We start from the raw sequence: 27785 nt of genomic DNA, 5'->3' as shown, positions 1-27785 counted from the left end.
CAAGGAGCAGAGCAGCTGAATGCCCAGCTCCCCATGGCGGCAAGATGGGGGGAGGAGACAGAGAGAGAAAGAGAAGAAAATATCTGAGACTGAGATGGGATGGTGATCTGAACCAGATCAGACAGATGTGGCGGGGAGAGAACATGAATTACCTTAAATGTGTACAAGAGTGTTTTAAAAATGATGCGATATTTGACTGGAAGCCTATGAAGTTGCTGCAGGACAGGAGTGATGTGATGGACAGAAGGGGTCCTGGTGATAATACGAGCAGCAGAGTTCTGGACGTATTGGAGCTCGTGGATGGATTTCTGAGTAAGACCAAAAAGAAGAGAGTTGCAGTAACCAAACCCGTCGAAGTAACAAGAATGGCAGCGGCATGTGGGGTGAGAAAAGGACGGAGACGATTAATGTTGGCAACTGAAAGTATGCAGACCGAGTAACATTGTTAATGTGTGAATTGAAAGATAAAGTACTGTCGAGGATGACACCCAAACTTTTCACAGAGGAAGAAACGAAGACCGGCGAGTTTTTGATAGTAACAGAGAAACTGTTGGTTCTGAATAATGTTGATTTAGAGTCGACCAAGAGGAGCTCGGATTTGTTACTATTGAGTTTGAGAAAATTAGAAGAGAACCATGAATTTAGTTCGGCTAAGCAGAGGGTGAGGAAGGATGGGGGAGAGCAGAGTCAGGTTTAGTGGACAGATAAAGCTGGGTGTCATCAGCATAACATTGAAAATGGATATTATATTTATGAAAAATGTGTCCAAGTGGAAGAAGGTAGATAATGAAAAGAAGGGGCCCCAGGACAGATCCCTGGGGCACGCCAGTGACCAGAGGAAAGGACTGAGAAGTGAAGGATTTGAGTCGAACAAACTGAGTGTGATCAGACAGGTATGATTTAAAGCAAGCTAGTGTGAGTATGGGGGAAACCGATGGAGGCTAGCCTACTGAGGAGAACAGAGTGAGAAATGGTGTCGACAGCAGAACTCAGATCGAGGAGAATACGAATAGAAAGTAAACCAGAGTCAGCTGCCATAAGAAGGTTAATGTGGATAGTGAGTTTAACTATACACAAATCAGTTACTGTTACTTGTCTTTACAGTTTATTTTGTTCCTAATTTTGCTCCTTTTTTAAAAATTGTTTTTCCTACCTCTCAGATGCAGACTATAAAGCTCGTGGTGGTGGGTGATGGTGATTCAGGAAAGCATGAATTCCTCTTGACCTATACAGGCACAGCCTACAAGTAAGAATACATACCCACAGTGAGTAGGTTTAAATACCACAGATAAAATAAAAAATAAAAAAACATTTTTCTCTGCAGGAAACTCGTGGCATGAAAGTCTGCAGACATAAACCAGACAGATTTCAGGTTGCTCTGAACTGCTCTTTTGTGTCACACAGGTTGTGATACTTACAGACCAGTGACTGAACTCTACAGGACACTAAAGACAGACAGTACAAACGGACATACATGCAAAACCAATCGAAGTGGGTTGTGTATTGTGTTCTCACACAATACAGGTCAAGGTCAAGGTCAAGGTTCTTTATTTGTCACATGCATAGTTATACAAGTATAACACACAGTGAAATGTAGCCTGACACGCTCCTCGACATGTGCAAAAAAATGGGGGGGGGGGGGGGGGGGGGGGGGGGGTAGAGGAAAAACATTATATATATATATATATATATATATATATATATATGTATATATATGTATATATATGTATATATATATATATATATATATATATATATATATATATGTATATATATATATATATATATGTATATATATATATATATATGTATATATATATATATGTATATATATATATATATATGTATATATATATATATATATATATATATATATATATATATATATATATGTATATATATATATATATATATATATGTATATATATATATATGTATATATATATATGTAGTATATATATATATATATATATGTAGTATATATATATATATATATATATATATATATATATATATATATATATGTATATATGTATATATATATATGTATATATATATATATATATATGTATATATATGTATATATATATATATATATATGTATATATATATATATATATATGTATATATATATATATATGTATATATATATATATGTAGTATATATATATATATATATATATATATATATATATATATATATGTAGTATATATATATATATATATATATATATATATATATATATATATATATATATATATATATATATATATACTACATATATATATATGTAGTATATATATATATATATATGTAGTATATATATATATATATATATACATATACATATATATATATACATATACATATATATATATATATATGTAGTATATACATTGGGTGAATGTGCAGTAGTAGCAGTGTGGACCAATTTCTGTTCTAGTGTGTTTGGAGTTTGAAAGTAAGTATTCAAGTAAGCGCAGCAGCTGTAAAACACTCCCTGCATCCGCTCACGTCCAGAGCCGAGTTTACCAGGAATGTTGGGATAAGCTGCTTGTTAACACACGTGGCAAAAGCCTGAACGTGAGTAAAGGGGAGTAAAGCAAGACATGACACATCTGCTTACCTGAACAGCTGCAAACTAATATTCATGAAAGTGCTCAGCTCATTTCATAAATCAGTTTGACTCTGTTTAGTCATGCTGTAACGATTCTGCTGCATTTGCATGTTTACTTATCTTTGTTTATGGCTTTTGTTCCCTGTTTTCTCCAGGTGTTTGACAGGTATGCTGTGACAGTGATTGTTGGTGGAGAGGCGTACACTCTGGGAATGTTTGACGAGGTAAAATTAGGTAAAAAAAATACATCTAAGCTCAGTTTATTAAATTAAAAAATTCTACTGTACAATGTTTGTGAAGGTTCTCACTCATCCAGGTCATCGTTGTCTCAGGGGCTTAGAAAGAAAAGCGTCTGGACTTCTGTAGGTTTCTTGTAAATATGTCACCTCTCATCAGAGAATCTTAATCAGTTCTAAGAGCAATTAGTGGAGAGTCCCAGATTTCAAGCCTTATGGGAGTTTCCCCAACAGGATCATGGACCTAGAGGATCCTATTGATCCTCTACCTACTCCAACTTTTAAACTTAAACAATATTGTCTCAGTGTTTAACCCATGAAATCTCAATTTTCTGACTTGATTTCCACAGAGCCCTATTCTCATCAGCACCTTTGATGAAGTCATTGGTGTGGAAAAATCCTGTATCAGTCAAACCTTTGATGACAGACACTGAGGAACACCAGTCAGTCAAAGCAGCCATTGTCCCAATTTGAATCACTGTCATCTTTCCAGAACGTCACAGAGGTTTGTTTAGCTGGTATCTGTGTTTGTTTCTAATTTGATGGAGATACTGACTTAATTTAATGAGGTGATTCTGTTCACAGGCTTCCCTTTAAATTCAAACTCTCAAAGACTGTCAGTTAAAGGAAACCTCAGTATGCCTGTTAAAAACATTAATTTATAAAAAAAACCAACGACAACACAACAAAAAAAAGTTTAAAAATTCCTTATCAGAACATACATCAACATTGACTACTACTAAAGCTTTAAATAACTATCAAAATAATTCATTTATATATTTTTCTACAGATCAATTGAAAGTTGATTATCTATAAAATGACAATATTTATACACATCTTACTATTTGCTTAAACTGTCATACCATACCACTGAAATCACAGATGAAACCGAGGAGAAGAAAACAAAACACTCACCTGTCAGCAACGTTGTTGCTGCATTATTTGCTTCTCATTGTTCTCTGATTGTTAAAAATCAGTGTTTTTCGATACTTCTTTTAAATCTGAGAAGCAACCGACCGCAGTTGTAAAGACCAGATGTTAATCAGTTATGTGAATTCACCAAAACAAAATCACATCTTCTTCCAAAAGACCTTGAAAAATGTGTTCATGCCTTCAGGCCTAGTTTGGACCACTGTAATCCTCTGTGTTTAGGTCTGAAACACTCTTCTCTTTATCGTTTGCAGTTAGTCCAAAATGCCGCTGCATGATCACATCACTCCACTTTTAGCAGGTTTTCACAGGCTTCCTGTCCATTTTTCTACTGGTTTTAAGATTTTCCTTACTTTTAAAGTTTTAAATGGTGTCGTACCCAGCTATTTAACCAACCTGCTCAACTTATTTAACCCCAAAAGAGCCCTAAGATCTTCTAGCCAGATGCTCATAGTGCAGCAGAGGTCTCGATTTGGATCGGGAGTTTGCAGTCACAGTTTTAAGACTCTGGAATGAACTGTGTGGAAATAACAGAAAATATGTTGTTGCTAAACATGGCTTTCATTACTGGCATTTTATTAAAACTTTTATTAAAGGTGTAGTTGTAGTTATTTTTATGTACACATTGCAAATGTGCTCATGAAGAGTTGACGCTCAGTCCATTTAAGGTCATAAGCTTTGTCTGGCGTGATGGTCCCAACGATTTATTGTGTAAGTAACTTCGAGTGTAGAAGGTTAATGCATACATGCTTACAAACACAGTTAATTACAGAAGAAAGTCTGGGCCAGAGGCCAGGAAGACATTTTGCTGGTAACTGCATTTGTGCCTGCATAAGCAACAGTTGATGAAAACTGGACAAGTCAACAGGAAACATCTGGGGGTGAGACAGTTGAAAGAAACAGCCATGTATGGTAAAATGTTGCTGATAATGGAAATTTGTCTAACTGTAACTTATGCATGTTATATTCTTTGCTGACGCAGAAGGGGCTGAACCCTGACATATTAAAACCATTTTGAAGTGTGCTTTTTAGCGGAGATCTATGTTGACGTGTTACAGTGCACATCTTCCCACGCGTGTGTTTAATGAAATCATCATTTGACTGAACTCATCTGGGCCAGTGTTGGTTTGTTCCTATCCTCAATATCCAAGAATCAGGACAACTGCTGCTTAATATTCATACTGCAGAATCTTTCAAATGTCATCTTAAAGCTCACTTTCATATCCTTTTAATTCAAGTTCAGTTTGAGGTTGAAGGAGCACTCAAAAACAGCTTTAATGCTAACTCAAAAAGTAGCAAAACTGAAAATTCAAAATAAACATGCAATACAGAGTCCAAAAATGGCTGCGCAGAAGGCAGCGGTGGCGACGCAGTACAGGAGGCCGTCCATGACAGCGATGATGTCCAGCCAGTGTGGCCCCTAAAGTAGCCGGCGACGTTGAGTTGGCGGCCGTAAAAGAGCCAGGTGTACTGGACATGGATGTGCCATCCGAGCATGTTGTGGACCAAATGAGGCAGGACCACACAGCGTGGAAGCTGCAGTTGGAGACTCAGGAGGTGGCTTAGCGGACTCAGAGCGGTCAGCGGACACAAGGTGCTGAAATCCTTCCTTGGACCCTTCAGCGATAATGGACGGCTGAAGCTGCTCCACAGGCCCCTCAGCGAAGACAGAGGACGGCTGAAGCGATCCCTTGAACAGGAGATGGCTGAGCGATCCCTCGGACCCTCCAGAGGAGGAAGGCAGCTGAAACTGTTCTCCTGAACTGCAGAGACAGACACAGGGCCAGCAGATGCAGAGACCTCTAGCTGAACAGGCAGCTGAGCAGATGACTGAGCTGGTGACTGAGTTAATAAGTGAGCTAATATTTGACCTATGGATAGAAGTTTAAGATGATGTAGTAATGGTGGATGATAATCAGGTAGCTGAGTGAATTCTCCTGAGCCTCCAGAACATGAGGAAAACGGCTGGACGGGCTCACCTGCTGGGTCCATGTAATGGCCGTGATCTTCTGTCATGTGAAGGCTGTGTGCAAGTAGGACAGGGCCCAAAGTGCAGACACACAGCTGCAGCTTTAATGCTAACTCAAAAAGTAACAAAACTGAAAATGCAAAATAAACTTACGCAATACAGACAGTGAGAACACACAGCAGAGGATGAGGGTAGACTGCAACACAGACCAAAGAAAACACAGGGCTTAATACACAGGAAGCAATCAGGGAATGAGAGACAGGAGGGAAACACAGCTGGGACCAGGAGCGATTCAAGGATCAGAGCTTTGGGGATGTTGAGCACCCAGAGAGCTGCCCAGCCAGGCAACATAACCTTTACTCATCACGATGAGACTTCTTCCCTGTCTCTGTCAGTCCCTGCATCCTTAAATGTCTCCAGTTGTCCCGAGTTCCCTCTGACTGTCTCCTTGGTGCATTTAAACCCCTGTTCCTCCCTGTCCTCATCGTCTGTTATCTTCGTCTCCGTTATCAGTCGTCATAAATTTACCCTCTCTGTGCAAGTCTGCAAATTTCTTTATTAAATCATAAGATTCTTAAATGCATCAAGTCTCTCTGTGCCTGGGTCCTCATCACTGACATCACTGTCTTGTACATTTTAACACAATTTAATCCCCACATTTGTGAAAGAAAAGCAAAACACTTTTTTGAAAAGTCTGTAACAGAACCATTAAATCTGATAAAGGTTATTTAAATGCTGAATGGATTGGAATAAAAAAAATACATATCCTAACCTTAATTACTGGCAGATAATAATGAGTGATGCTCATAATGGGTAAAAAGTAAACGGGCACTTGTCTGAGAGAATCGTTTGTATAATAATCAACAAACTAAAATGTGAAATTCTTCTCCTCAGTTCAAAGACTCGTCCAAAAATACACTCAGCTTGCTTTTAAATTCAAATTTGGTCTTGACAAACTCAAAGTTAATTTTGTTTGGTTTCTAACTTCAGAGATATTCGCGCACACACAGAGCTACAGGTCAGTTGTTGCAGTAAAAGCCCATCAAACCTGACCTTGATTTTTCCACAGTGGGTGCCAGAGATTTCACACCACTGCCCGGGGACGCCCTTCCTGTTGGTCGGGACTCAGGTGCATTTAAGAGATGACAGCCACACCCTGGAGAAGCTGGCCCAGAGAAACCAACACGCTGTGACCTTCACGAGTGGAAAGGAACTGACTCGTAAGCTTAAGACTGTTGCACAAAGCCAGCGTACAGCTGGTAAATCCTAGCTGCCTTGATGTGCCCTTTCATTCATTTTTATTGCCCACACTCAATTGTCCAGTCAGATCTCCTAATGCAACCAGCCCCTCGTATACCTTCGCTGAGTGCTCACGCAGCTGAAGGAAAAGGTCAAAAGCTGAAGAAAATGTTAGCTGAATTGAATTTAATCGAATCAAATCGAATTGAATTGAGCAGCACGGTGGTTAGCACTGTTGCCGCACAGCAAGAAGGTCCTGAGTTCAATTCCACCATCAGGCCGGGGTCTTTCTGTGTGGAGTTTGCATGTTCTCCCCGTGTCTGCGTGGGTTCCCTCCGGGTACTCTGGCTTCCTCCCCATATGGAAAAGAAATAGTAAAAACTTATATGTGATTACTCATGAAAGTGGCCACTTTCTCATTACTTTCATACATTGTTTTAGTAAGTATCCAAAACATACAAGTTTCATTATATAATTTTTCAAGGGATCTTATATCTGTTTTCATTCTTATATGCTTTTCATACAAATTTCACACAAGACAGATACAAACTTTATAAGATTTATATACATCTTTTCCATATGGGTCCCACCGTCCAAAGACATACAACTTGTGGGGATAGGTTAATTGGATAATCCAAATTGCCACTAGGTGTGAATGTGCGAGTGAATGTGAGTGCGAATGGTTGTCTGTCTCTGTGTGTTGGCCCTGCGACAGACTGGCGACCTGTCCAGGGTGTACCCCGCCTCTCGCCCTATGACAGCTGGGATGGGCTCCAGCGCCCCCCGCGACCCTGAAAAGGATAAGCGGAAGCGAACGGATGGATGGATTTAATTGAATTGAATTGAACAGGCGAACCTAATAAAGTGGCTGCTGAATGTATGTGGTGTGACTTAAGTGAACTGCACAGTAGTTGGTTACGCATTGTCTTTGTCGTTATTATGATTTGAAATAAATCTTTCACACTTCATTTTTGTGTCTGAACACTTTTACTGTACATTAGGCCAATATTTTTGCAGTTTTCTGTCCAAGGTCAGGACGTTTTCAATAAAATTAAAAAAAACAACAACAACATTTTAACCACTTGAGAGCTGAGTTAAGAGTGGTGAGAATGACATTCCTGCTGTGAGATTTGCACAGCGACTGAGGAAGCAGGGCTGCAGATACCATCCACTGGGAGTCACCAGGATGGACAGAATTAGAAATGAGTATAATAGAGGGAGACAAAGTTAGAGAGGCAAGGATGAAGTGGTTTGAACATGTCCAGAGGAGGGATAGTGGATATACTGGGCAAAGGATGTTGAAGATAGAGCTGCCAGGCAGGAGATGGTCTTGGTTTCCTTTCTTAAAAGCAAAATTAAAACCTTATGTACACATTTCACAAAAATGAAGAGAAACTTTTATAGATCAAAAGCACTAAAATGTTTATACCTCATGCAATAAGGGAGGAAGGGAACTTGAATGCGTCACACTCCAGCAGGTGTGAACAGGTAGAACATAAGGTGACACTGACTCAAGGTCAGTGTCACCATGGCAAACAAAGAACCTGAGCTCTGTGACAATGATTGTAATTTAACCCAAAACCATAATCTAAATAATATCGATCAGTTTTCACTTCCTGAATGTTTTTTTCTTTTCTTTTCTTTTCTTTTCTTTTTTTTTTTTTTTTACAAAATTCTTCCTACAAAGTATAAAAGAAAACAGAAAGTAAGTAAGTAAACAAAATGTAGATTAGATTATGCGTTGTTGGTTTGATCCACGTGAGATAAAACTGGAATGAACTGAAATAGTTTCGTTTTTGAAAAGAGTGCAGAACAGGACCGACTGGATGATCAAACAGTAGCACACTCAGAAGATTTCCTCTGAGTCACTATTATTACGGAGAGTATATTCTCGAGGCCAAACAACCTTCAGATCAGTGTTAAAATTGTGATGAAGCGTGACAGCACGAGGACGCTGATGCTGGAATTATACTGAAAAGCTCCTGACTGACCCGGAGAAGATACTGAGGTAGGCCACAGCCCACAAATCTCCTCTGTGAATATATCAGGCAAGCATCTGTTTGTTTTGTATTATTTGAATTCTGCATATTGTATTTTACAACCAGTTGCATCTTGTGTAGACTTTTATCTAACACTGTGCAGTCAGTCATCAGTTTTTGACTGACACAAGAAGAGTTAGAGAAGAGAGGGAGACTTAAGTTAACTGGAAACCCAAAATCTTTACAAGCTTGTTTGATCTTTTTTTTCATATGCTTTACAATCATTTTACTTTAAAAGTAAAATGTATTTAAAACTAGCAATAAATTCAATGACCTCTCATTTAATGTCGTGTTTTGTTGTTTTATGTTATTTGTTAGAACAGAAGTAATGCTAACTCCCAAAAGGTTGATTCTGTTCATCTGGACGTAGAAACGTTTCGTCACTCATCCAACTGACTTCTTCGGTCTCAGCTGACTGCAGGTTTCCCCAAACCTTATTAACAGTACATTTACACAGTGACTGAAACTAGCACCACTGAATGACCAATGGGCTGTGAAGTCAGTTCCTTGATCTGATCAATGGCCATGAGTACCATTCACAGAGAATTGCTGCAATCACAGCATTGTAAGATGAAGAAAGATGTAGCCTCCCCATGATGAGGATTTACACATCCTGGACAGGGAGGAACGCTGGTATGAGCAGGGAGTCAAGAAGGCCATTTACATAAATCTCTGAATCGAGGAGGGGGCCTAAGGGTACATTTTTGTTGATTAGAGAATATTAACTCAAATAGGACTAGAGCGTTAAGTCTAGTGATTTAACTTGGGTTACTCACATCTTGAGACTGTTGCAGAAACCCAGAGTACCCAGAGAGCAAATAAGTCAGTGGATACGATAAGTCAAAGCTAATGTCGATCACAGAGGACATAAATGAAAAGGCTGTTATTCTCGGGAGGATATGACAAACTAATCCTCTGCTTGCTGTTGACACTGTTTCCGTGAATCGCTCAACAGCGACATCTGCTCGGTTTAAAAAGTAATTGCAGGAAACCTGGAGACAGACTGAAGTTCGTTCACTTTGACATGTGGACAGCAAACGAGTGATGAGTAATCCTGTTTAGTTAACCAAGTGATGATAGAGTTCTAACTGGACAAAATAGAATAACACTGAGCAGAACAAAAATAATAGGAATGACTAATACGTGCTTGTAAAAGTGGGAGTTCATGTGTATCTGTGTGTGAGGGGAGAAGACAGGCTTTACGGTTTATTATTAATAAGAAAGAAGACGAATGTCGCATTTTGCGGCCAAGGTGACATCCTACAGATATCGCTGGAATTCATTCATGACGAGTGAAACCCGTAAACACACAAACGGCACTGTTAACGCGCTCCTATCGTCCTCCTAGCTTCAGTCACGTGGTTTTTCTTAAAGCCATACACGCACCGGTGCGAGGTGTGTGTTTGACACATGCACCGATGCTTCGGTATTGTTTGATCCATCACTGTCGAGTCGAGGCGAGTCGCGCCGAGCCGAGTAAGTGCTAGTGGAAAAGAGGTGTTATTTCCTCATATTGTCCTTTTTATTTCTTTAATTCTGTGTCTTCCTTCTCCTCAGATGAAAGACATTAAATGTGTGGTGGTGGGTGACTATGAAGCAGGAAAGACCTGCCTGCTCAATTCCTACACAACTGACAAGCTTCCCATTGGAGATTTCCCCACGGTGAGTATCCGAAAACAGCACAGAGTCAAGTGGCTTCCATTCACCAGCTGTGAAACGGCTCAAAAGCCAGCTTGTTATTAACTTAAGAGTGTTCTCTGGAATACTCGGTGTTTGGCTCCATGCTGTCACACAGGAAGTGGTAAATGGTTGTAACTATCTAATCTCTGCAGGTAGAAGAGTGAAAGCAAGGCTCTGTGCAGTCATTGTAATGCTGACAAAGGGCTGGACTGGGGATCATTTCTGTTGATTGACGGATATAATACACTTGACAATAACTTAAAGTTACACTTTCGCTATTAGCGATGGCTCATGGTCAGAGTAGCCATTGGTTTTACCTGAAATCTCTCCCTTCCTAATTGTCCCTCCATCTATTTTCTTAACACATGAATTCATCTTCCTCTGTCTCTTCCTCACTTCTCCACAGCTGGTGCCAGCAGCAGCCTCCTGTGACTGTGAGGTCTGTTTTCTAGTTGTTACTGGTAATAAAGTTCATCAGCACCCTGACAGCTAACATTGTCTTTCAGCTTTTCACCACTTCTTCAACACTGAAACTTAAGCGGCGTGAGCGCACAGGTGGGCGAAGGGACAGTGTAGTGCCAAAAAGTGATCGCCTGCCAAAAACTGATTTCCAATGTTTCCATGTGTTTTTTATGTGTGATATCTTTACGTATGTTGGTAAATAGAGTTTGGTGAACAGAGTTTACAAAGGGGTTATATATACAATTTAAAAATTACCTGTTTTTTAAGTATCTTTATAACTCTGTGTTATTGTACTTACATTATAACCAATTCAGTCCTTTTTGTCCACTTAAAATATGTTTACAGAACTAATATTTGTTGCACTTTCTGCTGTCGTCTTGGCCAGATTACTCTTACAAAAGACATTTTTAATGTCAACAGGATTTTTTTTCAGAATCAGAATCAGAATCAGAATACTTTATTGATCCCTGGGGGAAATTATTTTTTGTTACAGTGCTCCATTTTAAACCAACATTAAGACAAGACAGACAATATGCTAACTAAGAATAGTACAATATATACATATATACATACATACATACATAAGTCACTTATAAATAAATATTTGGAAAAGAAACATGTGTAGTTGTAGCAGCAAACAGTGTGTTAAGTGGATGCGTTGTACAGGGAGATGGCCACAGGCAGGAATGATTTCCTGTGTCGTTCAGTGGTGCTTTTCGGTAATCTCAGTCTCTCACTGAACGAGCTCCTGTGACTGACCAACATGTCATGGAGTGGGTGGGAGGTGTTATCCAACATTGTCTTTATCTTGGACAGCATCCGCCTCTCCGACACCACCTTGAGGGAGTCCAGCTCCATCCCCACAACATTGCTGGCCTTACGGATCAGTTTATTAAGTCTGTTGGCATCTGCGACCCTCAGCCTGCTCCCCCAGCATGCAACAGCATAGAGGATCGCACTGGCCACCACAGACTCATAGAAAATCCTCAGCATTTTCTGGCAGATGTTGAAGGACCTCAGTCGCCTCAAAAAATAGAGACGACTCTGGCCCTTCCTGTAAAGTGCTGTGGTGTTTTTAGCCCAGTCCAGTTTATTGTCAATGTGTACTCCAAGGTATTTATAGTCCTCCACAATGTCAACACTGAGCCCCTGGATTGAAACAGGGGTCAAGTGTTTCCTGGTCTTCCTGAAGTCCACGATCAGTTCCTTAGTCTTTGCCACGTTGAGCTGCAGATGATTCTGCTCACACCACGTGACAAAGGAGTCGACCACAGCCCGGTACTCTGTCTCATCATCCCTGCTGATGCATCCAACCACCGCAGAGTCATCAGAAAACTTCTGAAGATGGCAGGTCTCTGTGCAGTGGCTGAAGTCTGTGGTGTAGAGGGTGAAGAGGAAGGGGGAGAGGACAGTCCCCTGTGGTGCCCCTGTGGGCGACTGTCCTCTCCCCCTTCCTCTTTCTAACTGCATAAATAAATGATATATAACAATCACTGCCAAAAACTGATCGTGGCTTCTACCTTGTTACAGGAATGTTGTTTGTGGCTCAAGATGACTTGGTATCATTCATGTGGGATATGTTTGACATATGTTTCACATATTATAGACCAACAAGTTATTTATAGCAGTTTAAATACGAGCAATCTTTTTTTGGCAAATACCAGAAATCAGTTTTTGGCAGACAATCACTTTTTGGCACAACACCGCTCGCATTAGGAGATTTGATTGGGCAATCCAGTGTCAGCAATGAAAATGAACGAATGGGCGAATAGGTCAGTCTGTGTTTAGTTTAACTTCCATCAAGGTTCACTGTGTGGTGGACGGCAATGGGACCAAAAGTGAAGGACACTGAAGATATAAAACTCAAAAACCTGTTTTATTATTTATAAGCGCTTACAAAAATGCATCAAAAAGGCAGGTCAGGGGTGCCGGTTTAGATCACTGGGATGAGCAGGTGACCATGTGCTGAGTGGCAGGAAGTGGCCAGCCTGGGTTGGAGTCTGACCCACAGCTCTTCGGTGCATTTATTTCCTTTCTCTTTGTCGCTATTTACTGAAAGGGCCAAAAAGATTTTTATTTTTTATATTTTAAAGCAAAAAATGCTTCTTAGAAAATGCGTGACAATGGAGGGCAAAACAAAGAACAGAAACAAAATGAGGGGTTAAATACACAAGAGGAGATGAGGGCAGAGTGGAGACGACTCGGGCAAAACTGAACATAACGCACATGAGACGAAAGACTATCAAAATAAAACGAGATGTTATCGAACACGGAAACAGAAGAACGCAAAGACAGAAGGGAAACCAACACGGAGAGAAGACTGACATCATACATGAGGCACAAAACACAGAGAAGAAACTAGGACAGACTGGAAGAGAAAGGAAACTGCTGTCATCTGAAGACCATAGAAAACAAAACTGAAAAGCACTAGGAAATAATATAATACTCACAAGCACGAAGCAGAGCTTGAACACAGATCACATCATGAGCACACAAAAACTCAAGACACTGGGTCAAAGATGCAGGACCATGACGACTTCCTCCCAAATCATGATGTTAGTTTCCCTCAGCTGTGTTCCTACTTGTTTCCTCTCCCCTCGTTATCTTGTAAGTATTTTTTGTCTCCCCCTGTCCTTTGTCACGTCCTCATTCATGGTCCTGTGTCTCCCTGCTCTGTGTTTCAGAGTTTTCAGTTTCCCCTTTCCTGCCCTGCTTCTGTGTTGGCCTTTTGTATTCTGTTAAAACAGCAGCATTAAAGCTCTTTTTCCATTAGTACCTATTTGGATCGGCTCGAAGCGGCACAACTCGTTTTCCATTACAGTGGGATACCACCTAATGCGCGTGGGGTTATTAAAGCAGCGCGGCCGACAGTCTCACGATGTGATTAGTATGTGACACGAACGCCACAACAAAGGCGGACGTCGAGGCAACGATCTACCTGCCGCACAGTCTGTGGCTTTTTTTCAGACTCGAGAACCACAATGTTGTTTTTTGGTGACATGAAGTCTTCTGACGTCACATTTTCAGGTCGCCTTGGATCGCTCAAAACCCCATGGAGTAGGTATTTAAAAAGTAGCTGGTACCAGGTACTATGACCTACAGGAAAAACCCTGAAAACACAAGTAGGTACTAATGGAAAAGGGGCTTAAGAATGATTTTGAGTTCTTTCTTCCTGCCACACAGCCGTACCTGGACAAAAACAAACATGGTGTTCACCTTACGGCTCTTCACCTAAATTGTGCTCAGTGTCAAGGTCACATTCGTTTCCTGGGCAATAACCTGTGAATTGTGATGGGCTGTGACTACATCACTGCCACTCTTAATTGCTTATTGTCTCATTGATTGTATAAATATTAACCTTCTTGTTCCTGCCTATATTTTCCTGTTGTTATTAACTATCTAACAACTCGTTGTCAGTGCTGTAGTTGTATCTTAAACCTTTAAGTCATCAGGCCTTAAGTTGAATAACCAGAGTGTCCTCTCTAATCTCCCAGCTGTGCCCTGCATACTTTCTTTAATCTTTGCTTTGTGTTGAGCTGTTTCATGCCAGTGCTGGCTCTTGTGGTGGTGTTTCCTGTCACTCATCTAACAAATAACCACCGCAGTAAGAAAACAGGTCACCTGTAACATTGTTTTTCCAGAGTATTTCTGACTCTTGTTTCACGCCATAACTAAAACATAGCATACAGTTGAGAATGAGTACATATAAATACATTTAAAAACATGCTCTAGGGTATACGTCTGTTTTCCTCCAGTTCTTTTCGATGCGCCTGCAAGATAACCAAAAATGTGGACGACATATTGAAATGCCCTAAAACTAGAAGTGCTACCATTTGGAAGTCAAATCCAGAATCACAGTGCTGTACTCTGGTTTCTGTGCTTGTTTTGTTAGTGTTAGCAACCATAATAAGTGAAAATCGTCGCTGCAGACAAACCCGTTTGATCTGCTGGCCGTTATCTTGAAAACAAGATGATCACGATCAAAGGATTGGTCACTGGAATTCATTTCACTGCAAAGCTTTTGTTTTGGTAACACAAAACATCTCTTTAGTTGACAGTGGTGCGTTTTTACCTCTCACTAAAAAATCTAACTCACTCGATGTTCAGTTCAGTTCCCACCAAAACCACTAAAGAGAGCCTTTCAGCCAAGGATGTCAATCTAAAGGAAGCAGCAGTCACAACATTTAGTCTGTGCGTGACCACGGTGTTGGCATGTGACCAATATATGATTTGACTTTATGTCTATTGCTATCATATTTTTATGCCATCGCCTTCTGATGGGTTGCCCTACGCAGACAGAAGTTTTGAGCACAGGCAGAAGGTTTCCTTTTCTTTTTTGCAAATGGTATAGTTTGGGCTGGAGCCAGTGACCTTGAAACCTCCTTCAGTAGATCTGTGATAGATCTCATCATGCACCGAGTTGTCCTTTAGTCAGCTTTTCACCCACTATGTGTTTTTGCACCACTCTGCATTTAACCTCTTAAGCACCCACGCATAACCGTAAATGTGATCTCCTCCCCTTTGCCCCGTATCTGGGGATATGGGTGCTTAAGAGGGTAATCGATAGTTATTATTAATCTCTGCATCCCACTGAGCCTGGTTCCGCCTGAGGTTTCTACCTATTTAAACAGAGTATTTCCTTCCCAGTGTCTCCAAAGCTCTTGCCCATAGGTCATCAGATTTTGTTTTGTTTTCTTTTTTTTGGGGGGGGGGGGGGGGGCGGGGGGGGTTGGTAGTGGGTTCAGTTTTCTCTGTAGTGTTGCAGGGCCTCTTGCAGTATAAAGTGTAGTGATGATGTGATGAAGCTCTGTGAATGTGTCAAATCTTTCTCCTAGAGCAGGGCTGTCCAACTCCAGTCCTCGAGAGCTACCGTCCTGCAGCTTTTAGATGCATCTTTGTTCTGACACACCTGAATCAGATGAATGGCTTGTTATCAGGCCTTTGCCAAACTTGATGGCATGCTGAAGAGGTAATCCAACCGTTTGTTTCATCTGTGTTGGAGTAGGGATGGATCTAAAAGGTGCAGGACAATAGCTCTCGAGGAGTGGGATTGGGCACCCCGTCACACCATTCAACGGCTTATTTGGAAGTACTACTACTCCGCATTTGTTGTACAGCAGCCCTGCCGTGATAATACATTCATTTATTTATTTATTTAGAAAGAGGGACAATACATATTAATGAATATTTTAACAAATAGCCTTGGGCTAATTTCCATCTGCAGACTCTCTGGCAGGTTGGTGTTAAACACAAGTTAATAATAACATACAGAGACAATATTTACAGGTCATGTGACAAGGACAAAAACAGTGATCACATTATACTAGAACAAACAATGACAAGAACTTTGTATATTAGACAGGCAGATTTAAATAATTTGAAATTAGTAAAATTTTGAAACTTGTATTTATCTAAAATTTGACAATGGTGATATGAAAAAGGTTCCTTATCTAATATTTTCAATGATCTTTGTAGCACACTTCGATTGGCCCGATAGCAGCAAAGCTTGTATAGGACCAACTTGTAATACAGTATTCAATATGAGCCGGTATCATAGAGCGCAGGAATGTAATCGCTGCTGTCTGTTAATGATGTGCGGATATGTCTAAAGTTCTGTGTATTAACATTTACAGTTTTCACTACATATGGTCTACGTAACAGTTGATATATAAACGTATTGATGTATCAATTGCAGAATACCCATACGAGGTCCTGTATAATATAAATATATACATGCACACTCACCCCTCACTAACCATCCCCTTTGAGACTGATTTAAGACTTAAGACTTGAACAGAAGAGCAGGTATAACGTAACAGCTATAGCTTTGAATTTAGAGGATCTGCTGGGGATCAGTATGAGCCGGAGTGCTGCCAAGCTTGTTATACAGAGGGAGAACCCTGCTGCTCCCTCTCGACAGCTATGTCCTCACACAATATGCTCAGGTGTTATAGTGACTTTGTGCTAAAGACCTGGCAGGTTGCAGACCACTGAGTATCTGATCCAACACTGCTCAAGATCTACTTACAGTTCTGTGAAAACGAAAGGTCAGGGATTCAATCTCTGGCTGCTCTAGTTCATGGGTGTCCTTTGTCAAGATGATGAACCTCCAACTCGTTGACGCATTTATGTGAGTGTGTGGAACGTATGAGCACCTTTAAGGTTTAATAAGAGTGGGAAACTTTTCGTGTATTTATGGCACTTAAACAAAACTTGGTCAGATTTCACCAGTTTATTCTGTCAGCATCCACAAACATGTTTTGTTTCAGCAGTGTAATCTTTGTTTAACACTGGAACTACGTGGCTTTGGTTCAGCTCCACAGACTAACTGAGACGACACTCGTTCAGAGGTTTAACTAGTCCAGAAGTCTACTTCCAGTTTTGTTTGGAGTACATCTGCAATCAAGGTTTTTCACAGGTTTACTTTCTTTTTCTTTGTTTCCTCACTCCTTGCCTTCTGTCCCCCCAGTCGTTTGCTACCTGTGTGAAGACAGTGAAGATCAATGACGAGGAGTACAATCTGCAACTGTGTGACACTTCAGGTAAAAAATACACATAAACTGAAACAAAACAGATACTAATAGCAACAGCTGTAGCATATTTATATTAGTAGCAGTATTTCCTGTAATGTTCGGAGCTGCTGGTGATGGATAGGATCCTATAGCAATTTGAAATCTTACTACACTGTCCTTATGAAGTTCCTTATGAAATCTTTATTTTTGGGTTGCGGCACTTATGAAACACGAACAGTTATCTGGCAACAGCTGTCAATCAAAGCAGCCATGCCACTGACTTTAAGCCTCACCAGTATCTTGATGGGTGATTTAGAAAAACATTACCCACCATACAGTTTCTATGAGGGAATAAATCAGTCCAGAGATGACAAAACTGTGTTTTGTATCAGGTTGAGAATGTAATTATTTCTGCTGTAAAGTTTTAGCCCCAAGTGGATATTAAAGGAACTGCAGTGTTTCTTTTTTCACATTTTTCAGCCTCGGAGATAACTGCTTAAATTTGCCTTGCTTTGGTTGCACTGTTTGTTGCGGATCTTTTTCGTGTGTGTCTGCCTCTGCAGGTCAGGAGAACTACGAAAACATCCGACTTAACACGTACACTGACACCGACGTCTTCCTTGTCTGTTTCTCTGTCGTATCGCCCTCAACCTTTGAGAACGTCACAGACAAGGTTCGTTTAGATGGTTTGTGTGTTTTATTTCTAATTTGATGCTCATGTCCTTCACTTTAATTACTTCCATAACTAGAAATATAATGAGCCAAACTCTAAGGATAAACACACACAGAGCAGAGATCGTTAGGGTTGCAGTGAAACTGCATCAAACCTTTAGCTTGTCTTTTTACAGTGGGTGCCAGAGATTTTACGCTTCTCTCCAAAGACGCCATTCCTGCTGGTTGGGACTCAGGTGGATCTGAGAGATAACGAGAACACCCTGGAACAAGCCCTGACCTTTACGAGTGGCGAGGAACTGGCTCATGAGCTGAAGGCCGTTAAATACATGGAGTGTTCGGCTCGGACTCAGGTACAGAGAGAGAAAAATAAGTCTGCTGGTGGGATTCTCTGTTGAGAAAGAAGCCTTGGTATCTATACGTTTTGGGCAATAAGAATAAAAGAAATATGAACATCATCATTACTCACAGAGTCACAGGAAGTCTTTACACTTAATAAAAAGGCATCAAAAGCCATTTGTCAAAACCTAGTGGAAGTAAAAAATAACTACAAAACATCTCAGGTTGGGGTCCTGGTTACATACTCCTGATATATCTAAAACAATCACCACCACGGGGGGTCGTGGTCTGGTCCCGCCTTCGCCATTGTGGTTGATGTGGAGGTAGGGACGGGCTTACGGGGTCTGGAGAATCCCTAGGGACGTTATCCCTGGAGGACTTAACCCAGGGGTTGTGGTCATAACCTGGTTAGTGCCCCCCCCCCCCCCTTTTGGCCACTTGTGCCTCAATTTTATTCCACAACTTAGACATCCACATTACTCACACTCTCATAACACATACATATAGGGCCTTGAAGGTGGGCACATTAACAGCGTCTAGTGGACGGTCTGTGTATTCAACCCCACCTCTGGCGCCGGTGCCCACCTCTCAGTTTTAAATCCATGTAGACATGGAGGGTTCTCAGGAGGGGCCGTGCTAACACCTGCTGCTCTCTGGCAGCAGCACCATGCTCTCCCGTGTTTTAAATGCACCTTCGAACAACACGCAGCAACACTACACATGAGCGAGAGGAGGGAGGTGTGGGGTCTTCACACACTCCTGTTCTCTGCTGGCCATTGGGGCGGGGGGGCTGGGAGGAGGTGTTGGCCGTCCAATTGGGATCTAGGATGCGGGGCCTCCCTGCTGCTGCGGAGCCTGGAGCGGTCTGCTTGCCTCCACCCCGGGGGAAAGGGTAACTGGTCTAGGTGCCGTTTCCACCTCTAGGGGCGAGGGTACCTGGACCTGGGGTATAGAGTTTGTTTGGGGAGTGGCCTCTGGGCCTGCGGCTCGGTTCACTCTGGCACAGCTGGCTGCCGGCAGAGCTGGCGGGCACGCCACTGCAGCCCCCTCTGGCTTCTGCTCCGTGGCTACTGGGTGACCCCTCATCTGGGCTCTCCTCAGCTCTTCCCAGGAGGGTGACACGGATGCCCCTCCGGTGGTCCTCCTTGGGCTCTCGCACTCTGGGGCCTCTGGATGTCTGGGGCATGGATCTCCTCCATGCCTGCTTCATGCCCTGGGGGACGGGGCTATGGCTCGCTACATCCTCTAGCAGACCATTACATGGAGAAACCTTTTGAATACAAGCGCGCTGATCCACACAGGTGTGCACACGGGTGTTCACTGTTCATAGACATAAATTACACCTTCATTGGCTGCTATTTCCAAGCACATTGTGCGCTGTCGGTCCTGCTTGCTACACAACAACATTCAATATTTAGTATTTACTGCTGTTTACACTTAGCTAGATTAACGTGATGGTGTTGTGTTTAGTATGTTGCTCTGTTTTTTTTTTTTTTTTTTTTTTGTTGCTTGTTTTCTATTCTCTCTCTCAACAGGTGATCCAGGAGATTTTAATTTTTTTTTCTCCCCCCCTTTCTCACTGTCCCTCTCCCCTTCTGTTTTTCCTTTCCTTCCTCTTTCTTTCTCCCTTTCCTATCCCTCACTCATGTCTCTCCCGTCTGTAACAACTGAAAATAAAATAAAATAAATAATAACAACAAAGGTCGATCAAAAGGACCAATACGGCAAGGCCGTGATGATCCATTTGGCAAAGTAAATCCATTGGCGATCCTTGTTGGTCTTCAGACAACAATTCTGACGGCTAAAGAACCAAATGGGACAGGCAAAAAAACAAAACAAAACAAAAAAACAATCACCACATGGAGGCTCAACGTGCACCCGTTTTACGACATCTACCAACTTAAAACAGAATAGATCAGCAAAGCATGGTGAATTTACCGATGATACTGTTTAAAATTGCAACATAAACTAAATAATTAAGATAAAAAAAATTACAAATCACAAAAATTAAAGATCATAACAAAATTTTTAAGTATGGCTCAACATATTTGAGTAAAATACTGGCCTCTATGACTCTAATACCCGCAGCACCTCACCCAGAAGGCTTCGGCATCCCCTCTCTGTGGGTGAGCCCAGACCCCACAGGGGAAGCTCATTTCCACTGCTTGTATCTGCAGCCACTGCCCTACAAATCAGTCTGCCAACCTCCTGCTCCACTCTCACCTCACACCTGTTCTTAGGCAGCAGCTCCTCTCCCATTTCTAACTGAGAACAGTGGCCTTAGTTGCGAGCTGCAGTTCATCACGCAGTGAAGCCAAAATAACCAAAGCATCCTCAGCAGGGAAAGAGGAAACCCTCTGTGCCTAAAAATTAATAACAATTATGAACAGAACCTTTCTCAGAGTGACACTAAAAACTAGTTCATGCATGTATTACTTCTAGGCTAGACTACAGTAATTCGTTACTATCAGGATGTCCTGAAAACTCCCTGAGACGGCTTCAGTACTCTTGCTGCAGGGACTAGAAAGAGAGCATATTTCTCCTGTTTTGGCTTCCCTTCAATGGCTTCCTGTTAAATCCAGAATTGAATTCAAAATCCTGCTCCTCACATACAAGGTCTTAAATAATCAGGCCCCACCTTATCTTAATGACCTTGTAGTACCATATCACCCTATTAGAGCACTTCGCTCTCGCTCTGCAGGCCTACTTGTTGTTCCTAGAGTATTTAAAAGTAGAATGGGAGGCAGAGCCTTCAGTTTTCAGGCCCCTCTTCTGTGGAACCAGCTTCCAGTTTGGATTCAGGAGACAGACACTATCTCTACTTTCAAGATTAGGCTTCAAACTTTCCTTTTATTAAAGCATATAGTTAGTGCTGGAACAGGTGACCTTGAATCCCCCCTTAGTTACACTACAATAGGTCGAGGGTGCTGGGGGATTCCCATGATGCATTTAGTGTTTCTTCTTCACTCACTATGCCTCTCTGGATTGAATCATTAGTTATTATTAATCTCTGGTTCTCTTTCACAGCATGTCTTTTGTCCTGTCTTCCTTCTCTCACCCCAATTGGCCACGGCAGATGGCCCCGCCCCTCCCTGACCCTGGTTCTGCTGAAGGTTTCTTCCTGTTAAAAGGGAGTTTTTCCTTCTGTCATCAAAGTGCTTGCTCATAGGGGCTCATATGACTGTTGGGGTTTTCTTTGTATTTCTCTGTTTTCTTTGTATTATTGTCAGGTCTCTACCTTACAATATAAAACTGCCACGCACCTTTGAATATGTTCAGAGGATAAATACTTGATGCAGTGTGTTCAAGGACCAGGATAAAAACTGCCTTTCTCTTCCTGAATCTGAGGTTTGACCAGTGCCTTTCAAGGAAGGAACAGTCTGTGGCAAACAGGGGAGCCACCTCCCCAGTGCGCCAGCACAGAGGCGCTGTACTCAACGTCCATGCAATGTTTCAGAGGCACGTCAGCAGGACTGCAGAGACCATCATGATTTCTCACATCTTAGATTTTTCCTTGTAGAGTATCAAAATAAACAGTTTATATTCACAATATTTCCTGTTTATCTTGATACTCTGCTAGGAAATAGATCTTTATTTTGATCTGATAACTCCTCCACCTCTCTCTGAAGTAGAAATCTTTTTTTCCTCTTGTTAAATTTGAGTGTCTCTTTCTGTCTCGTTTTCAGGAAGGAGTGAGGGAGGTGTTTGAAGAGGCCATCCTGGCAACTCGAAATCCTACAGATAAAAAATCCACTTACTTCTGTGTTCTGCTATAAACGGAAAAGGAGAAGGAGAAGTAGAAGAGGAAAAGAGGGTTTAGGAGGAAGAAGGGGAGGTGGACCCGGAATCATTAGCCCATATGAGTGTTCAGCCATAATGGCATAGGCTGGAGTCTGTGAATCGACATCATAATTTATTAATTAATTTTAAATTTAAAATGTTTTACATTTTAAAATAGATGTGTGGGGGGTTAAGTTAGGAAGAGAATTAAACAGTTTTACAGCAGTAATCTTTTGCCTGCTATGGACCGTTTTCCCTCCTCCATTTGGGATGGAGGCTGCACAGCATCCTGGTGAGGCCGAAGAATTGCTGCTTTTCTGGATACTGTGACAATGTTAAACTGTGCTAAACCTCCACATCTCTGAAATGATTTAATAGGTAATATATTTATTTACTTGTTTATTTCATATATAAATGATTATATTTTTAGTTGGCTGTTTACTATTTTTGATTGTTAGTCAGAGAACTGAGTAACTGCACTGTCGTGTTTTCTTTGTGGTGAATGACAATAAAGAATCCTTGAATCCTTTAAACTGTACATTGTAAAGCTTCTCTTAAATTATCTGAATTCATTTCCTGGTTAGAGCTAAACATTTAAAAGTGCTTAATACATTTGACACATTTAGTACTCGATACATGAGAGAGCACACATCCCTGCTGTGTCTCTGTTAAATCAGGGTTCTTGAACTTTTTCCTCCCTAAATAAGAGTCAGGCAAGGTTATTTTTTTAAAGTTCCTCTCTAATAATGTCTGAATTCATTTACTGATTATAAGTAAACATTTGAAATGTGTTTAATTCAATCTGCAGATCAAATGCTCCCTACATGAGAGTGGACACGTGGTTTACGTCTGCAGAGCAGATGCAGTGTCCACTCACAGAACTCTAGGGGGAGCTGCTCCACAGGTTTTCAGTGGGCCCTGGTGGATCTGGTATGTAAATGACCTGGGTTCATTTTGATTGGCAGACTAAAATGGATCCTTCAGACCAACATGGCATGGAGGCTGAGACCCGCTCACTCCTTTGTCTGACTAACAGCAGCAGCCAGGCGTGAACCAGACGGAAAAGAAAAAATGAATTAGCCCTTCATTCACAGCACAGCCCGATCTCTCTCTCCTACTCCCATCCTCTTCTTCAATGCCTTCTCCCATCAGCCTTTTCTCCGTGCGTCTTTGTGTCTTTTGTCTGAGCCTTTGAGGTCTTTGTGTTTGAGTCCTCTCAGCTCATCTAAAAACTTGAGTCATCATCCTTTCGCAACAGTTTCTAACCACAGTGATCACTGATACAAACTGCAGGAGCAACATGTTTACAGTTGTCTTATGTGGAGCTCTACCCTCATCATGTTCGAGACATAAACCACTCAAATGAGCTTAAAGGCCATTTATCAGATCTCATTTAATACACTGTTATATGCAGTTACACCTCTGGATAAAAATAACCTGAACACAATCCCATCCACATAAACATGCAGATTTTTATCCACCGAAAAACTTTCAAGTGAGACTTCCCAGAGGTGAGGAAATAGAAAAAGTAGAAAATCAGTGTATAAAATGTTGGTTTTCAGGCTTATATGCAGAAATGTGTCCTTGTTGTGCAGATGATAATAAATTAAAGGTCATTCCACACCAGGTAGTTTGCAAGGAGGTAAAAGATGCATTAATGCTCATTTAAATCCATTTAAAGTATCTGGAGCAAAAGTACTTATCATGCAGAATAATGTACATGATATTAATGACTTTATATGATACAGGGACTAAATACAGCCTGAGGGTCAGAGATGGCCTGCAAACCAACATCAATAAGATGTAGCAATATGTCAAGAGGAGTGACAACAGTGAGTCTGCACTGCTTTGACTCAGCGAACTTTGCTCTGGCTCATATCAGTCCTTTGGCGAGATGGAGCTGTATTGCGGTTGTAAATAAATGTAAGGGACAGAGACTGGTGAAAAAACTGTCATTTACAGGAAAGTATTACAACGATGAGACTTCATGTGGAAGCTGCAACAATGTGTGGAAACTAAGTTTGGTATCTTTCTTTGTCTGTAGTTAATAAGGACAAAGTTAATACATTTGCAAACATGCAGTAAGATTACAGAGAGGCAGAGCGATCTCAGTGTATCACCTGATGAATATGAGTGGCTGCCAGCATGGAGGTGAAGGGGACCACCTTTGCAGACTTCTAATGCTGGAGATTTTTTATCCCCTCTAGTGCATGGCCCTTTTCTCACCTTAAAGCTGGTGCCACCTCATTTTCCCCTTTGTGCACTCACCTGTGCACCAAAGTGCTTTACAGAAGACAAAGTTATTATTTGGTGTTTTTTTTTTTTAATTATGTTGTTTAGAATTTTTACACTGCAATGTGAGTGCACCACTTTAATCTACAATAAGTCTACAATAAACTGCCTTTTTGAGTTGATTCCCGTGTTGCGAGTGCTGCATCTGTTGCCTGCACACAGCGATTCATGACAGAATCCGCCAGTATGAATTTTTCATGTGTAATGGCGATACATGACTTTGATCTTCTCTGGGATAGCACAGCATTGCAGTGGTTTCTGTGCAGCGTTTGCATGTTTTCCTTGTATCTGCCTGGATATTCTCCAAAGTAGATGTATTTGCATTTATATAGTCACATTTAGTCACATTTTAACCACACATTCATGCCGCGTGTTTTTCTGTACACTTCCAGCACTTTATCTACATCACATTCATGGCCACCTTAGAATGAGCAACTAACCTAACCCGTGCATGTCCTTGGACTGTGGGGGGAAGCCAAAATACCCACACAAGCATGGGGAGAACATGCAAACTCCACACAGAAAGCCCAGGAACCAGAAACGTGTGGTTAAATGCAGCTTGTGATGTAGAGCACCTTGTTTGGCCAGTAAGACTGGAAAAGTACTTTGCAATTGTGCAGATATCACAAAATAAACCAGAACTGAACTGAATAGATCAGCAAACTGTGACCAGTATCGGACTCGAACATTAGATAGAACCCTCTGTTTGTAAATAGCAACCATTCATAAGAGATTTAGCTTCTGCAACAGCTTGTTTCATACAACAAAACAGATGAACTGAGAAGATAAATAAGGATTATTTTTGTAGGCCATGCAAAGCTACTCTAATACAAACAGAGCTGAAAAAATTAGTAGACTTTAAATTTACTGACAGTTGATCGTTTGATTAATCTTTTTAACTTTGATAACTAAAAACAAGTTTTTGTGAGTGGAATAACTGCAGCTCAGTATCGTTGTAGGTAAAATAAAATCAAATATTTTTTAAATGAATAATTTTCACATCATGTCTGTGAAGGTTCTCAGTCATCCAGGTCATCGTAGTCAAAGGAGCTTGCAAAGAAAAGCGTCTGGACTTCTTTAAGTTACTTGAAGACGTTTCACCTCTCATCCGAGAAGCTTCTTCAGTTCTAAGGACTTTTGACTTTAGTTGCCTTTTACAGCGAGCGCTGCCTTTCTTCTTCAGGTATTCTGAAGTTTTTGTTCATATTTTGTAAACACAGCAACATCTCATCCAAACTTTTTTTTTTTCCATTTTCAGAGAATTTAAGTCCCGATCAACGTGAAAACCCACATCAAACTGTTTCCAGATCAGTTTCACTTTTACTTTGAGGAACTTGATGATTTATTACATTTGTGTGGCGGCCATCTTGCCTCTGACACTTTGACTGCTGTCTGTCCCAAAGTGCCTCTCTCACTGCCGCTACTGCTTGGTAGTGTGGCTGGTGAATATTATTGGATGTCCATCTGACCTCATTATAAGTGTGTTGCTATGGGCAACCAGCATGGAGAACAAGGAGGGGAGAGAGAGAGAGAGAGTGAGAGAGAGAGAGTTGCATCATGGGATAGAAACCTGACCTCTGCCTGTTTTTTTGTTTTTTTCTTCTTCTTCTCTCTGTGGACGCACATGTGCAGCCATGCACACACGCGCACACAAACACACACACACACACGGTTTGTTTGAACATAGATACATAAAAGATGAGGAGGAAAAAGATAATATCCGTTTACTGCTGAATGTAAAGAAAAAACCACAAGACTCGTGATGAACTTGCACACAGTGGACACTTCTGTTGAAGGAAACCAGCACTGTTTGTGGTTTGTCAGGTTCATTTACACCATGCAAAATATAGCTAAGAGAGGTGAGTTATGTGTACATTGTTACAACATGACTAAAGTTTCTAATAGTGAGGTCAGTGTATGCACAAGGCCAAAAACTTAGGCTTGAAGCTGATCTGAACACTCAATTTTATGTTTAGATGAAGTTATAAAGAGGGAAATCTTGGATTTCCGAGGGGCAGCCAATCAGAAGACTTAAAACATAAAACATAAATCTAAACATTTTGAATCTGGATGTCAGGAGCGCAGGGTGGATCAGATTGTGAAATAGAGGGACGCTGTGTGTTTGTTTCTCCCACTGACCATTTCTTATTGTTTATATGTCACTGCTGCGTTGATTCCCAATGGTGTGTCCAGTGCAAAGTCCAGGTGTGCTTTTGGCTTTTGTGTCAACCATACATCACTCTTTGAACTGCTTAGAGAGTAACGAACAAGGTTGAAATTAGCACATTTCAAAGGGTCTTATTGATAATGAGGCGGTAAAACAGATTGTTCTCAAGCGCGGTGCGAACCACAGCTAATTAAATAGTCGCTGTTATAGTCGGTTCAAACGAGCTATTAAAAGTCCCTTCATCTGACAAAATAGAAATAAAAGAAGAACTGAAGAGGTTTCAGATGACAGTTATACTCTCGGTGTTGTAATGTGTGTATTTTTATATAACATGGCAATAAAGCTGCTTCTGTTTTTGAGTTTTATGTTTCAATGTGTGTGTGTGTGTGTGTGTGTGTGTTAACATTTTGTGCTTGTATTATTGAACTGTGCTGTAGTGTTATTGAACCACATACCTTGTGCACGTTTATTCATCCATATCGTGTTTGCATATAAAGTTTGGTGTATTTTTGTACGTCTTTCCAAATATTGTGTTTCTATCATTTTATTTTGTGTGTTTACCTTCAGATTTTATTGTTAAAAAAAACATGTGTGTTATAGTGTTATAGTGATTTCCTGTTGGTGTGTCTAATTTTTGTCTGCACTCAGGTGTATTTTTGCATTATTTCTTTTTATTTGGTGTGTTTCGTTTTTTCTTTGATGGAGTACATGTTGGTGTATCCACAGTGCGTTTCATTTTGTGTTTCCATGTTTGTGTCTCCTGTTTTTTAATTCATCTTCCATGTTTCTTTGTGTCTACTTCTTTATCTTTACTCCATACTTCCTCGTTTTTGTGCTCACATGTTAAATC

The 27785-nt window shown here is 40.9% G+C and overlaps 1 protein-coding gene across 1 annotated transcript; it reads left to right on the top strand.

Annotated features, from left to right (window-relative positions):
• The first annotated feature begins 10412 nt into the window (after nucleotides 1-10412).
• LOC308384032 (cell division control protein 42 homolog) lies at nucleotides 10413-22991 on the top strand. The gene is made up of 6 exons (XM_080862335.1): nucleotides 10413-10507; nucleotides 10589-10693; nucleotides 17643-17715; nucleotides 18249-18358; nucleotides 18534-18710; nucleotides 22383-22991. Exons 2-6 carry the CDS (start codon nucleotides 10589-10591, stop codon nucleotides 22470-22472), a joined length of 555 nt encoding a protein of 184 aa, XP_080718461.1. The 5' UTR covers nucleotides 10413-10507; the 3' UTR covers nucleotides 22473-22991.
• The last annotated feature ends 4794 nt before the right edge of the window (nucleotides 22992-27785 follow it).

The sequence above is a fragment of the Rhamphochromis sp. 'chilingali' genome (genome assembly GCF_963969265.1).
Source record: "Rhamphochromis sp. 'chilingali' genome assembly, chromosome: 17".
NCBI classification, from domain to species: domain Eukaryota; kingdom Metazoa; phylum Chordata; class Actinopteri; order Cichliformes; family Cichlidae; genus Rhamphochromis; species Rhamphochromis sp. 'chilingali'.
Note: the sequence above shows the minus strand (reverse complement) of the source record. Positions and strands in the feature narration are given on the sequence as shown.

Coding starts and splice junctions, on each gene's coding strand:
- LOC308384032 (XM_080862335.1), top strand. CDS start 10,589: ATGAAAGACATTAAATGTGTGGTGGTGGGTGACTATGAAGCAGGAAAG. Junction 10,694..17,642: donor CCATTGGAGATTTCCCCACG/GTGAGTATCCGA, acceptor CTGTCCCCCCAG/TCGTTTGCTACCTGTGTGAA. Junction 18,359..18,533: donor TTGAGAACGTCACAGACAAG/GTTCGTTTAGAT, acceptor GTCTTTTTACAG/TGGGTGCCAGAGATTTTACG.